At 43.6% G+C, this 12,449-nt stretch overlaps 1 protein-coding gene across 2 annotated transcripts in view; it reads right to left on the reverse strand.

The window, feature by feature from the left end:
• The window catches only part of Smim14 (small integral membrane protein 14), a 76,128-nt gene that overhangs the window by 15,243 nt on the left and 48,436 nt on the right, over window positions 1-12,449 (reverse strand). For both annotated transcript variants that reach the window (XM_010625118.2, XM_019207619.2), the window contains exon 3: window positions 1,262-1,310. In XM_010625118.2, coding sequence (XP_010623420.1) covers window positions 1,262-1,310 — 49 coding nt within the window. The remainder of the gene's footprint in view (window positions 1-1,261; window positions 1,311-12,449) is intronic.

Raw genomic sequence — 12,449 nt, forward strand, 5'->3', positions numbered from 1 at the left:
ATATAGTACCAGGGATCAAACTCAGGATCTTATGCTTGCGAGGCAGGCGCAGTGCCACTGAGCTAAATTCCTGACCCTCCCAATAAATATTTTAAAGATATACAAATCTTTGTATATACAGTTGTGAAAAACAACCCAGAGTGATTCTATTTCTGTAAGTATATGTGAAACCTAATTGTGGGCCGGGGATTTAGCTCAGTGGTTCCTGTGACTGCTTCGCAAGCACAAGGACCTGAGTTCAGTCCCCGGTACCAAAAAAAAAAAGGAAACCTAATTGTGGTCTGGGGTATAGCTCAAGAGTAGAGCACTTGCCTGGCATGCATGAGGCCCTAAGTTCTATTCACAGAGCTGCAAAAAATAAATCTAAAAAAAACCTTAAAAAAATAAAGCTAATTGTGCCAAATTGCACCATGCACCATCCTGTCAATGTCATACTTTCCTTTTCTTTCTTTCTTTTTTTTTTGAAATAGGGTCTCTGAAATAGGTTCAACAGTTCAGGCTGGCCTGGAATCACTGTGTAGGTCAGACTGGTGATTCTCCAGCCTCAGCCTCAGTGGCAGTACTGGATTTCAGGGATGCACCACCATACCCAGCTCTATTTCCCTTCTCACAAGCTTATGGAGCAGGATTAGATTGGCTTAATGCTAGTTTGTTAGTTCCTGCAGGGCACCCTTCAAGCTATTTCTCAGTATCAGTAAAATGGATGTGTCACGTAATGGACACCAAGTCTCAACTACATTTACCACACAGGATTCACCTTCCTCTCTGGTTCAAACTTGACCTTCACCCCTGCCCATAAGGAGGAGAAACCTCTGGCCCACCATACTCTCCCGGGAATGCTAATGGAGGGCTAAGGGAATGAACTCCACAGCCCCAAAAGCCTCCAAACCTCGGACAGCAAGGCCTCTCCCCTCCCTCAGAAGTTCCAAGCCTGCCAGTGGACACAGACAGGGCTGGGAAGGGCTGTTCCGTGCTACAAATGTATTTGTAGGAAGGATGTGTCTGCCAGGGAGGGTATACACAAGGTTGTCAGTGATGCTTATCCTGTAGCATTCTGTAAGTTTTTACTTTCTTATCTGTGATTTTACAACTTTCTTCAATGACATGGTTTGTTTCTGAAGCAGGTAAAAACAAATTTTAATTTAAAAATGTAATCTTCAAATCGCACATACATTACTGAGAGCCATCTCATTAAAGAGCAAACACTCAGCCTTTAATCCTGCCCCAAGGCCAACCTTCTGGCTCTCCTGCTGGTACTTACATTCCTGAAGACATTCTGTGTCCGTGCAGTAGGACTGTGACTGCCGCAACTGTAGTGAAGAAGAGAGGAAAGTGAGCTATCAAGATTTTAAGCAAAAGTGGACAATAATCACTAGAAAGACAGCAGGGCATGATGGTGCATGCCTAAATGCCAGCACTCAAGAGGCTGAGGCAGGAGGATCACTGAAAGTTCTGGGCTACATAGCAGGTTCAAGGCCAGGCTGAACTAGAGATTCCATCTCAAAAAAAAAAAGAAAAGAAAAGAAAAGAAAAGAAAGAAACAGGGCCAGGGATTTAGCTCAGTGGTTCTGCTGCCTACCTTGAAAGCACAAGGTCCCAAGTTCAGTCCCAGCACACACACAAAAAAAGAAGCAAAGATCATGTTTTGGGCGGGGCGTATACTGCAGCAGTAGTATGCACAAGGCTCTACATCAGATCCCAGCACAGGAAGGTGGAAGGAAGAAAAGGAACAAAGGAAGGGAGGGAGGACAGCAACAAGGAAGGGAGGGGAAAGGTAAGGGTAAGAGGAAGGGGAAGGAGGGAGAGAAGAATTTTTTTTCTGAGTACGGGATCAAACCAGGTGGGTGCTCTACCACTGAGCTACTCAGTATATCCTCACCTTCCTTTAATAATTATGATTTTTTTATTTTTAGGCAGTGTCTCATTCACCAAGCTGCCCAGCCAGTACACAAACTTGTGATCCTCCTGCCTCTGCCTCCCTAAATCCTTAGATTATAGTTGTGCGCCCCTCTCTTTTTTTTTTTTTTTTAGACAGGGTATTTTTATGTAGTTCAAGCTGGCCTTGAACTCACTATGCAGGCTGGTCTCAAACCCACAGCAATCCTCCTGCCTTAGCCTCCTGAGTGCTGGGATTACAAGTGTGTGTGATCATGGTTTGTTTTTTTGTTTTGTTTTGTTTTGTTTGTTTGTTTGTTTGTTTTTTTGGATTTTTGAGACACAGTCTCACTATATAGTTGAGACTGACCTGGAATTCACTATGTACCCCAGGCTGGTCTCGAACTCACAGAGATCCTCCTGCCTCAGCCTCCTGAGTGCTGGGATTACACACATGCGCCACTGTTTTGGGGCTCAGCTTCAACTACATAGTGAGGCCTTGTCACAAAAATAAAAAATAAGTAAATAAATAAATAATAGGGCTGGGGATTCAGCTCAGTGGTGCTACCACCTGCCTCACAAATACAAGGTCCCAAGTTTGATTCCCAGTAGTGAAAAAAAAAAAGTACACATATAAATGTATATACATACCAAAATTTACAAATTACCTTAAAATTATGTCAAATGATTTAAAGTTTATTTACATTATTAAAAATTATAGGATACCCAGAAATTAATGTAGATTTATCCACTGTCCTAATAGTATTATCATTGCTATATATTCTTTTCTACTCTTTGTTTTAGTACCGGGGATTGAACTCAGGACCTTGCACTTGTGAGACACCACTGAGCTAAATACCCAGCTCTTCTTTTCTACTCTTAAAATATAAACACTTAAAAAAAAATACACACACTTAGCCAGGCATGGTGGTGCACACCTATAATCCCAGCACTGTGGAGGGCTGAGGCAGGAGGATCACAAATCTGAGCCCAGCCTGAGCAACTCAGTGATTTACCAAGACCTTGGCCAACATTAAAAGGCGGAATGGGCTGGGGATTTAGCTCAGTGGCACACTACACCTGCCTCACAAGCACAAGGTCTTGAGTTCAATCCCCGGTACCAAAAAAAAAAAAAAAACAAACCCCAAAACATTAAAAGTGGGTGGAGGGTGCTGAGGACATAGCTCAGTACAAAGGCGCTGGGTTCAATCTCTGCAATTAACGTAACAAATATTTATTGGGACCTGTGATGAGTTAGGCACTCCTCAAAGAATTCTAACTCATTAATTTATCCTTACAACCACTCCTACCAGGTAAGTACTATTATCCCTACTTTACCAATAAAGAAAATGAATTTGGTGTATGTGTATGAGCAGGAATTTGAGCTAAAGTAAATCCAGTATTAACCCCAAAGTCTAGATTCTTTGTTTGCTTGCTTGCTTGTTGAGATAGGGTCTCCCTGTATAGTTCTGGCTGGCCTCACAGGCATGCGCCATCATTGCTGGCCAGAGTCTACATTCTTTTCTTTTCTATTTTTTTAAGACAGGGTCTCGCTATGCAGTTCAGGCTTTCTTTGGACTAAGTAGCCCAGGTTCACTTCAAACTCACAGTGCTCCTCCTGCCTCAGCCTTCTGAGTGCTAGGATTGCAGGTCTGTGCCACTACTACCTCTGTAAGGGTAGAAATGTATCACTTCTATTTATTTTACTGTGATCTCTATTTTTATTTTTTTCTTGCAGTACTGGGAATTGAATTAGGGCCTCAGTGATGGTCGGCAGGTGCTCTATCACTGAGCTGAATCCCAGCCTCCATTGGGGATTGAACCCAGAGTCTTACACATGCCAGCCAAGTGCTCTACAGAAGAGCTACGCCCCAGCCCCCTCTACACTCCTCACTTCATAAACACCTGTTCTGCAGGCTTTGAATAACAAGATGCCAAAGTTTCAGGGTCACATTCCAGATTCCGGATGTAGGGTTTTTTTCTAAACCAGACTGTGTAGGAACACATTTAATGTATCAGATTCAAAGACCTATGATTAGTAAATGATTCTTTTAAAGAACCAAAAAAAACATTCATCAAGTAATGGGAGACTCTCACTGCTCTGCTGGAAGTCTTACGTAAGGAGGTCTAACTGTATAGTGGTGGACATTCTTTTATTCATTTATTTATTTTTTTGTCCAGTACCAGGGTTGAACTCAGGACCTTGCACTTGTGAGACAGGTGTGGCGCTACTGAACTAAATCCCTGGAGTGGTAAACATTCTTTTTTTTTTTTTGGTACTGGGAACTTAGGTCCTTGCACTTGCAAGGCAGGCAGCAGAACCACTGAGCTAAAATAAATCCCAGGCCCAACATTCTTATAAAATACATTCCTACATACTTGATTAATCTTAGGATAAAGAATAGGATTCTCAGGGGCTGGGAATTCAGCTCAGTGGCACTGTGCCTGCCTCACTAGTGCAAGGTCTTGAGTTTGATCCCCAGTACCAAAACAAAATAAAAAAGACTGTCAGAATAACGGAAGGTTTTTACAGTTTTAAGTTTTGACATACACTGCCAAATAAGAGTAGGGAAATTTCCTAAATGACAAAAATACAAACAGTACATTCAAGTATGCCTGCTCACTCATACCACTGTAGAAGTTCAGTGTTCCAACTAGGGTACTGGCTAGAGCCTAATATCTCTGATCATATCAAGTTCTAAATGACTAAATAGCATCTCTACATATTTTCCTATAACACAACAAAAATAAGACCATATACATTTAAATAATAAAGACATATACATTTTTTTCTTTTTTTTGTTTTTGTTTTTGTTTTTTTGAGACAGGGTCTCACTATGTAGTTGAGACTGACCTAGAACTCACTATGTAGCTCAGGCTGGTCTCAAACTCACAGAGATCCTCCTGCCTCAGCCTTCCAAGTGCTGGGTTATAGGCGTGCGCCACCATGCCCAGCAAAGACATACACATTTAAACCTCAAGACTACAAATACCAGGTTAAGGAAAAATCAAAGTCAACAAAAAATTTTTTTCAGACAAGGTCTCATTACATAGTTAAGATTCTCCTTGGGCCAGGGATTTAGCTCAGTAGTTCTGCCACTAGCCTCACAAGTGCAAGGTCCCAAGTTCAACCCCCCAGGACACCCCCAAAAGAAAAAATTCTCCTCGAACCTGATTTGGCCTTGAACTCACAATTCTCCTGCTTCAGCCTCCTAAATAAATGCTTTGATTATAGGCATGTACCACCATGCTCAGCTAAAAAATTATTTAAATTGTCTAGCTCTAAAGAAGTGGGGCTACTACTTTGCCTAAATGATATGCACTCTTGATTTCCTTGTATACTTTTTCCAACCCTTCAAAATACCTTCTGAATTTTAAGTACAGTATAACTACTTAACTGAAACAAAAATCATCATGCAATTCACTGCCACTGAAGAAGTAATAGAATAGTTTAGGGCTTTCATTTCCTATGGTACCGCCTACTGTGACTACCTACAAAGGTACATAAGTGCACAGAACCACACCAGAGGGTACACAAACTTAATGTGAACTTTAGTAAGGCAAGCAATTGTTGCTATGAGTGTGTGATGGGTGGGCAGGAAGCAATAAAAAGAGTAACATTAACACTCTGATTCATATTTCAAGGTTTTATAACCTAGTCATCTATGACTTGCATTATTAAAAGAAAAGAACCAAATGTGGTGGCACACACCTGTAATCACAGCACTCTGGAAGCTGAGGCAGGAGGATTGCCTTGAGAGTTTGAGGTCAGCCTGAGCTATACAGTGAGTTCAAGGCCAGCCTGAACTATGGGACCCAGTCTCAAAAAACAAACAAAAGGCGGGGTATGGTGGCACACGCCTGCAATCCCAGAAATTAGGAGGCTGAGGCAGGAGGATCCCTGTGGTTGGGGGCTAGCTGGAGCTACACACTGTGTTCAAGGTCAGCCTGGACTACACACAGTGATACCCTATCTTAAAAACAAAAACAAAACAAAAGAGGGAAAAATCTCAACATTGTAACACTATTATTAAAAATGAGCCTCCCCTGGGGTGCAAAATGTAGCTCAGACATGAGTCTGCCTGGCAAGCCTGAGTTCCTGAGTTCCATTCCTGGTACCAATGGGGGGGAAAATAAGCCTGCCATGACTCGTTAATTTGAAAAGATATATTATGTAAGGGGAAAAAAGCCCTCAAGTTACAGAAGGTATTATCTTGGTCAGCACAGGCTGCCCCTGCTAATCTGCAAAGCTCCATGCAGCCCTGAGCACAGAGTTTGGGTGACCCTAAATTGCTGTTATGGCTCGTATCCAGACGTTTCTACAAAGCCTCATGCAGTCAAAGGAGGGGCTTTACAGAGGTGGCTGGATTTAGGGTGTGCACTACTGGAACTAAGAATGTGATGCTAGCATTAAGGGTGTGAGAGCTACCTGTCCAAAGGGTGAGGAGCCTGGATAAGATATAAGGGACATAAAGAGGGTCTTCACTGGTCACTTGCTGCCTTCTGCCTGCCAAGAGCTATTTTTCCTTTGTGATGTCCCTCTGCCATGCCACCCGTCTTGGAGCCAGTTATGTATGGACTGAAACCTCTACAAACTGTGAGTTAAATAAACCTCTCCTTCCTAACTTGTGGGTGTTGGGTATTTTGTCTTAGCAATCCTCCTGCCTCAGCCTCCCAAGTGCTGGGATTACAGATGTGAGCCACTGCACACAATGTCCTCAACAGTCCCTCACAGCAACACAGGAATTAGTTCTAGCATATACCTAAAAGTTTTCCAGCCTATACCCATTATCCAGGAATGAGCCACATCCACATTCTAGGTAACTGTTACAGCAGCACACAACTTCTCAGCATTCATTTCTACCTTAGTCCGCTTGGGGTACAATTACAAATAACACAAACTGGGTGGCTGAGATTTGAAACATTTTTTCCAATTGTAGAGGCTGGGAAGGCCAAGACCAAGGTATTGCCCACTTGGTTCTTGCTGAGGGCCCTCCTGCTGGTGTGTAGAGAATGTCTTTTTGCTGTATAGACTCAGGTAGAAAAGATCTCACTGCCTGGAGGTCACACTAATTTATTTTGTGTGGGTGTGTGTGTGTGTTTATGTTGAACATGTACATACTTTTTCTTGTCATCATTTACTAAACATAGAATAAGAACTATTTTCACAGCATTTACATTATATTAAGTATCAAAAGAAATCTTGCCGGGCATAGTGGCGCTTGCCTGTAATCCCAGCACTTGGGAGGCTGAGGCAGGAGGATTGTTGTGAGTTCAAAACCAGCCTGGGCTACAGAGTGAGTTCCAGGTCAGTCTCAACTACATAGTGAGACCCTGTCTCAAAAAACAAAAAACAAAACAAAACAAAAAAGAAATCTAGAGATGACTGAAGGTATTGTAGAGGAGGGGTGTAGGTTTCCTTATAAATACTGTGCCATTTTACATAGTGACCTGAGTATCCAAGGCTTTGGGTACCTATAGTGGCGGTGGGTGGTCAGGAAACAGATGCCCTGAAAATACTGAGGAATGACTGTATCAAGTATTTTTCATTAGAATGTCTTTTTAAATGTTTCTTTTATAAAGCAAAAATTTTTTTGTTGTTGTTTGGTTTTTTTGAATCGGAGATTGAACTCAGGTCCTTGCACTTGTGAGGCAGGCGGTGGCACCACTGAGCTAAATCCCCGGCTCTAAAGCAAAAGTTTTTGATGAAAATTAATTTATCATTATCTTCTTTGGTACCTTACAGTTTCTGTAAAATGTAGGAAATCTGTGCCTAACTTAAAGCCCTTTGTTTTCTTCCATAATAAAGAGCTGCAAACTACAGCTTATGGCTTTTGGGGAAAAGGGCTATATTGGAACTACACTTGTTTTTGGAACAGTTTTACTGGAGAACAGCCACACCCAGCTGTTTATGTATTGTTTGTGGCCACTTCAGTGCAGTGATGTCGGAGCTGAGTAATTGCAGCAGATATTCTGGCCTGCAAAGCACATAATATTTACTATCTGCTGCTCCCTTACAGAAAAATGTGTAACACCTGTTGTAGTTTCATATTAGCTCATACAACTAGAACTACAATCCGTGCAGTTATCTTTCTATATGGTGTGAAGTAAAATCAAGGTTTCCTTTATCGTACATGGATATCCATATATTCTAAAAGGATTTATTGATGCTGGGTGTGGCAGTGCCCACCTGTAATCCCAGCACCCAGGAGGCTAAGGCAGGACGATCACCACAAGTTCAAGGCCAACCTGAGCTACACAGTGAGTTCATAGGCAACCTGGATGACATAGCAGGACCATGTTTCAGAAGGAAAAATAATTTATTGAAAAGAGCATCCTTGGACCGTGGAGTTAGCTCGGTGGTTCTGCCATCTGCCTCACAAGCACAAGGGCCTGAGTTCAATCCCTGGTACCAAAAAAAAAACAAAACAAACAAACAAACAAAAAAAAAACCAACAACAAAAAGCATCATTTCCCTTATTTGTATATACTTTACATGAACAAATGCACACCTATGCTCTATTCTGTTCCATTGGTTTAGATGTCTATCCTTATACCAGTAACACGCTGTCCTCATTACAATTTTAGGCCAACTCTTTAGTTTTTGTTATTTTAGGTCCTTAGTCCCATTCTAAATTTTGGAATCAGCTTGTCAGTGTCAACATGAAGCCTGGTGAGGCTTTTATTAGCCTATATGGAATCTATAGAACAACCTAGAGCAAACTGACAATGTGACAGTATGGTGTCCTAGTCCTTTAACGTGGCTATAACAAAATACTGGGTTATTTATAAAGAACAGAAATTTATTTTTCGTGGTTCTGGAGGCCAGATAATCAATATCAGGACTGGTATTTGGTCAGGGCTGTTCTTGTCGCTTCCAAGAGGATGTCTCGCGTGTTGTATCCTCTTTCATGTTTGCAACATACGCATCAGCGTGAAATAATGGTTGTTCACTGTGAGGCACGACCCTGCATCCATGGTAATCTGCCCGTTGTAGAAATAAATCTGGAGGGGCAGTGTATAGCTGGGGGTGGTGGATTCTGAGCCTCCCTCCATGCCTATGATGCAGAGAGGCTCGGGGTAGGGACGGCCCCAGGCAGACCACCCAGCGACCAGGCCTGACTGCAGTGCCTAGCCCTGGCCATACTGCACCCATGCGCATGCTCCACACCGCTAATCTTATGCAGGTTCTGCTGTATGACCTAATCACTTTCCCAAACCTCCACCTCCAAGTGGCTGGGGGGAGTGTGGGGGTGGGGGGTGGGACATGCAAACGTTCAGCTCAATATATACATATAAATCCCCTCTATGTGCAGCAAAAACAGATAAAATATATAAAAAGATACACACACATAAAATTACTAGAATGATGTATGTGGCTGGCTCTTTCCAGGAGAAGCATCTACAGCAGTACTTCCAAATCACATGCTCTTGCCACACACACTACATCAAGAGGTGGAATCCAGCCAGGTGTAATTCCAGTACTTGGAAGGCTGAGGCAAGACTGCTCTCAGTTCTGGACCAGCCTGGGCTATATAGTTCAAGGCCAACCTGACCTGCATAGCTAGGTCCTGTCTCAAAAATGAACGCATGAATAGTACTGCTGCTGCCTACATGCTCACAGGTTCTCTCCCTACAAGACGGATGCCAAAGGCCAGAGATGTAGCTCAGCAGTGCCATGCCTGCCTGGCAAGTGCAAGGTTCTGAGATGGATTCCTGGTACTCCCCCAAAAGGATGGCAAGACCCATACCTTCCCTTTTCCCTGACAATAGGAAGGGGTGTGATGTCACAGATAGTCATCGTCCCTTCAACAAGCTCCAGTATCTCCTGTCACCTCTGCAACCACCCTCCCTGCTGCGGCTCCTCCTGCAGCCCTCAGGGGGCTGAGACACAGCCCTACTGCACTCTGGGTGCTTCTACTGCCTCTCTGATGAGCGTCGGAGAATGCACCTGACAGCACAAAGAACAGGGAAGGGCAGGAACGGACAGGGGCTTTCACCTTCATCCACACTCTCTACAGACCCTACTGGGCCAGGTCCACACTGCTGCTGTCCAGGACACTGCTGAGAGCTGTGGCAGTCACAACTCTAGCCCTGAGTTTCTTTCTTTTCTTTTTTTTTTTTTTTTTTTTTTTTTTTTGGTACTGGGAATTGAACTCGGGTCCATGTGCTTGCAAGGCAGACCGCAGAACCACTGTGCTAAATCCCCAGCCCCAGCCCTGTAGTTTTTGAATAAACAGTGGGAGCTGTCAATTAAGCAGCTGCTTCTGCAGTTCTACTGGGCTGTACCTGACTCAAAGGTGATCCTCGATGCCCATGCTCTGAGAGATACTTGCCTTGGCTGCAACAGGCTTTCAGCAGGGGCCTTTCCCGAATGACTCTGCATCCTCTCCAGAAGACCCTGCCCTCTCTACTAGTATTTCCAAAGTCACCAGACTGGCCCACCTGCCGCAGGAGACTCCTCCCCCGCATAAGCAGTGCTCGCTCCGCTCCTGCGTGCAGCTCTGCTTGCTGTAGCACAGGTCACAGTAAAGCTTCCCTTGGGGATCTCACTGCCTACTCAGGATTTCTGTCTCAGCTAGAGAGGTATGGGTAGGTCGCACTAAATAGGAGTCAGTAATACCAAGGGCTGCTGGCCCTGAGTGCAAGTGGCATCCACAGTGATGCTAGGTTGCTCCAGAGACCTGCAGAGACCTGTGGCAGAGAGGAGCGAGGAGCTCCAGAAAGCTACCGAGTGCCACAAGCTCCGCTGCTAAGTGGGGTGGCGGTGGCAGGGAGCCACTAGGAATTGGCACACTAAGAGCTAAGGGGCGCTGGCACGCAAAGCCCAGGGCCACTAATATCGAGGGAGCAGCAACTGCCAATTGTGAGTCTGTTGGAACTGAGCGAGAACCCATGGCTGACTGGTAACTTCTTGAGAGTCAGAAGGGGACCCTCTGCTGTAGGGGCACTAAAGAAGACAGACAACTACAATGCTTGTCAGCAGGTGTCAGAACTAGCCCACATCTGATCCACACTAGCTAATGACACCTCTTCATCTACACTCAGGGTGGATGCTTGCCTTTATATTAGTCTCCTTTCTGTTGCTGGGTCAAAATACCTGACGTATACAAATTAAAGAAAAGGTCTACTCTGGCTCATGATTTCAGTCCATGATCAGCTGGCTCTAGGGCACAAACATTGTGGCAGGAGGGCATGGCAGAGGAAAGCACTCAGCTCACGGCACCAGAAAGCAGAGAGCCAGGAAAAGCCAAAGAGGAAGGGGCTGGGGATCAGATATGGTCCCCGAGGTCACACCCTCCTGACCCAAGCAGGCAGGTTTGGAAGTTTACTTTACTAATCACCCAGCCATCTCTCAAGCCAAGCAAGCTGACAACTGACAGTAGCTTTAGCCTTTTGCCAGCACCGACTACCAGCGAGTGAGCAAGTCCCGATGCCTGCTGCCCCTGGCTTCCAAGTCTTCCAGCCAAGCACGCAGACACTGCACAGACGAGCTGTGGGTACTGCTCCATGAGCTTAATACATGATTATTCTATGTTAAATTCTGGGGTCATTTGTACAGCCACAAAACAGGAACAACATACAAGAAATGGATAATGCTTATTCAGTCAAGTTAGAGTTTGAGAAACATAGGCAGGTTTTTACTTTTCTTCTTCTACCCTTAGTACTGCTTGAATTCTATGCCAGGAGAACATGAAACAGTTATTTCATCTTTGTTTTGTTTTCATTTATTTATTTATTTATTTTTGGGGTACCAGAGATTAAACTCAGGACCTTTCGCTTGGGAGGCAGGCAGCAGCACCACTGAGTTAAATCCCTGGTCCCCTTCCTTTATTTTTTATTAGTACATTTTGCAAACATAATGATCACATGAATGTGACAGGGAATTTGTACCTGTATATGACATATCTTAATCCTTCTTTTTTCCTATTCCCCTTTGACCCTTCCTCCCCCATTTACAAAAGTTTTGTTTCCATGTTTTCCTTCCATTGTTTTTTTAATTCCCTTTCCATCTGTTTGCCTACTTGCACAGGTCCTTCCTACTTCCTAATATCTACCCTCCCATTTTGCTCCTGATTTTTACTCTTTAGATTTCTCACACAAGAAAAACAATGTGCTATTTAAATGTGTGTGTCCAATTTACTTCACTTAAGATGATGGTCTCAAGGTGCATTCATTTTCCTACAAATGACTTGTTTATCCTTTACGGCAGAGTAGTATACCATTGTACATAAATACTATATTTTCTTTTAACCATTCATCCATTGATGGCCACATGGGCTGTTTCCAAGATTTAGCTATTATAAATTGTGCTGCTATGAACATGGTGCATATATCACATCATTAATAGAAGGGACTACATGTCAACAGACTAAGAGAACAGAAGGAGAAAGTAGGCAAAACGGGAGTAGAAAGCTCACACCTGTAATCCCAGCACTCGGGACAGAGGTAGGAAGTTTGAGGCGAACTTGGGCTACACAGGGATTTCAAGGCCAGTCTGAACTACATAGTGAAACCAAGAGAGTGAAACCTGAATAATTCTACAAATGATTTCAATGGAAACAGAAAAGGTT

Source organism: Fukomys damarensis, unplaced genomic scaffold, assembly GCF_012274545.1.
Source record: "Fukomys damarensis isolate Sample0158 unplaced genomic scaffold, DMR_v1.0_HiC HiC_scaffold_35, whole genome shotgun sequence".
NCBI lineage: Eukaryota > Metazoa > Chordata > Mammalia > Rodentia > Bathyergidae > Fukomys > Fukomys damarensis.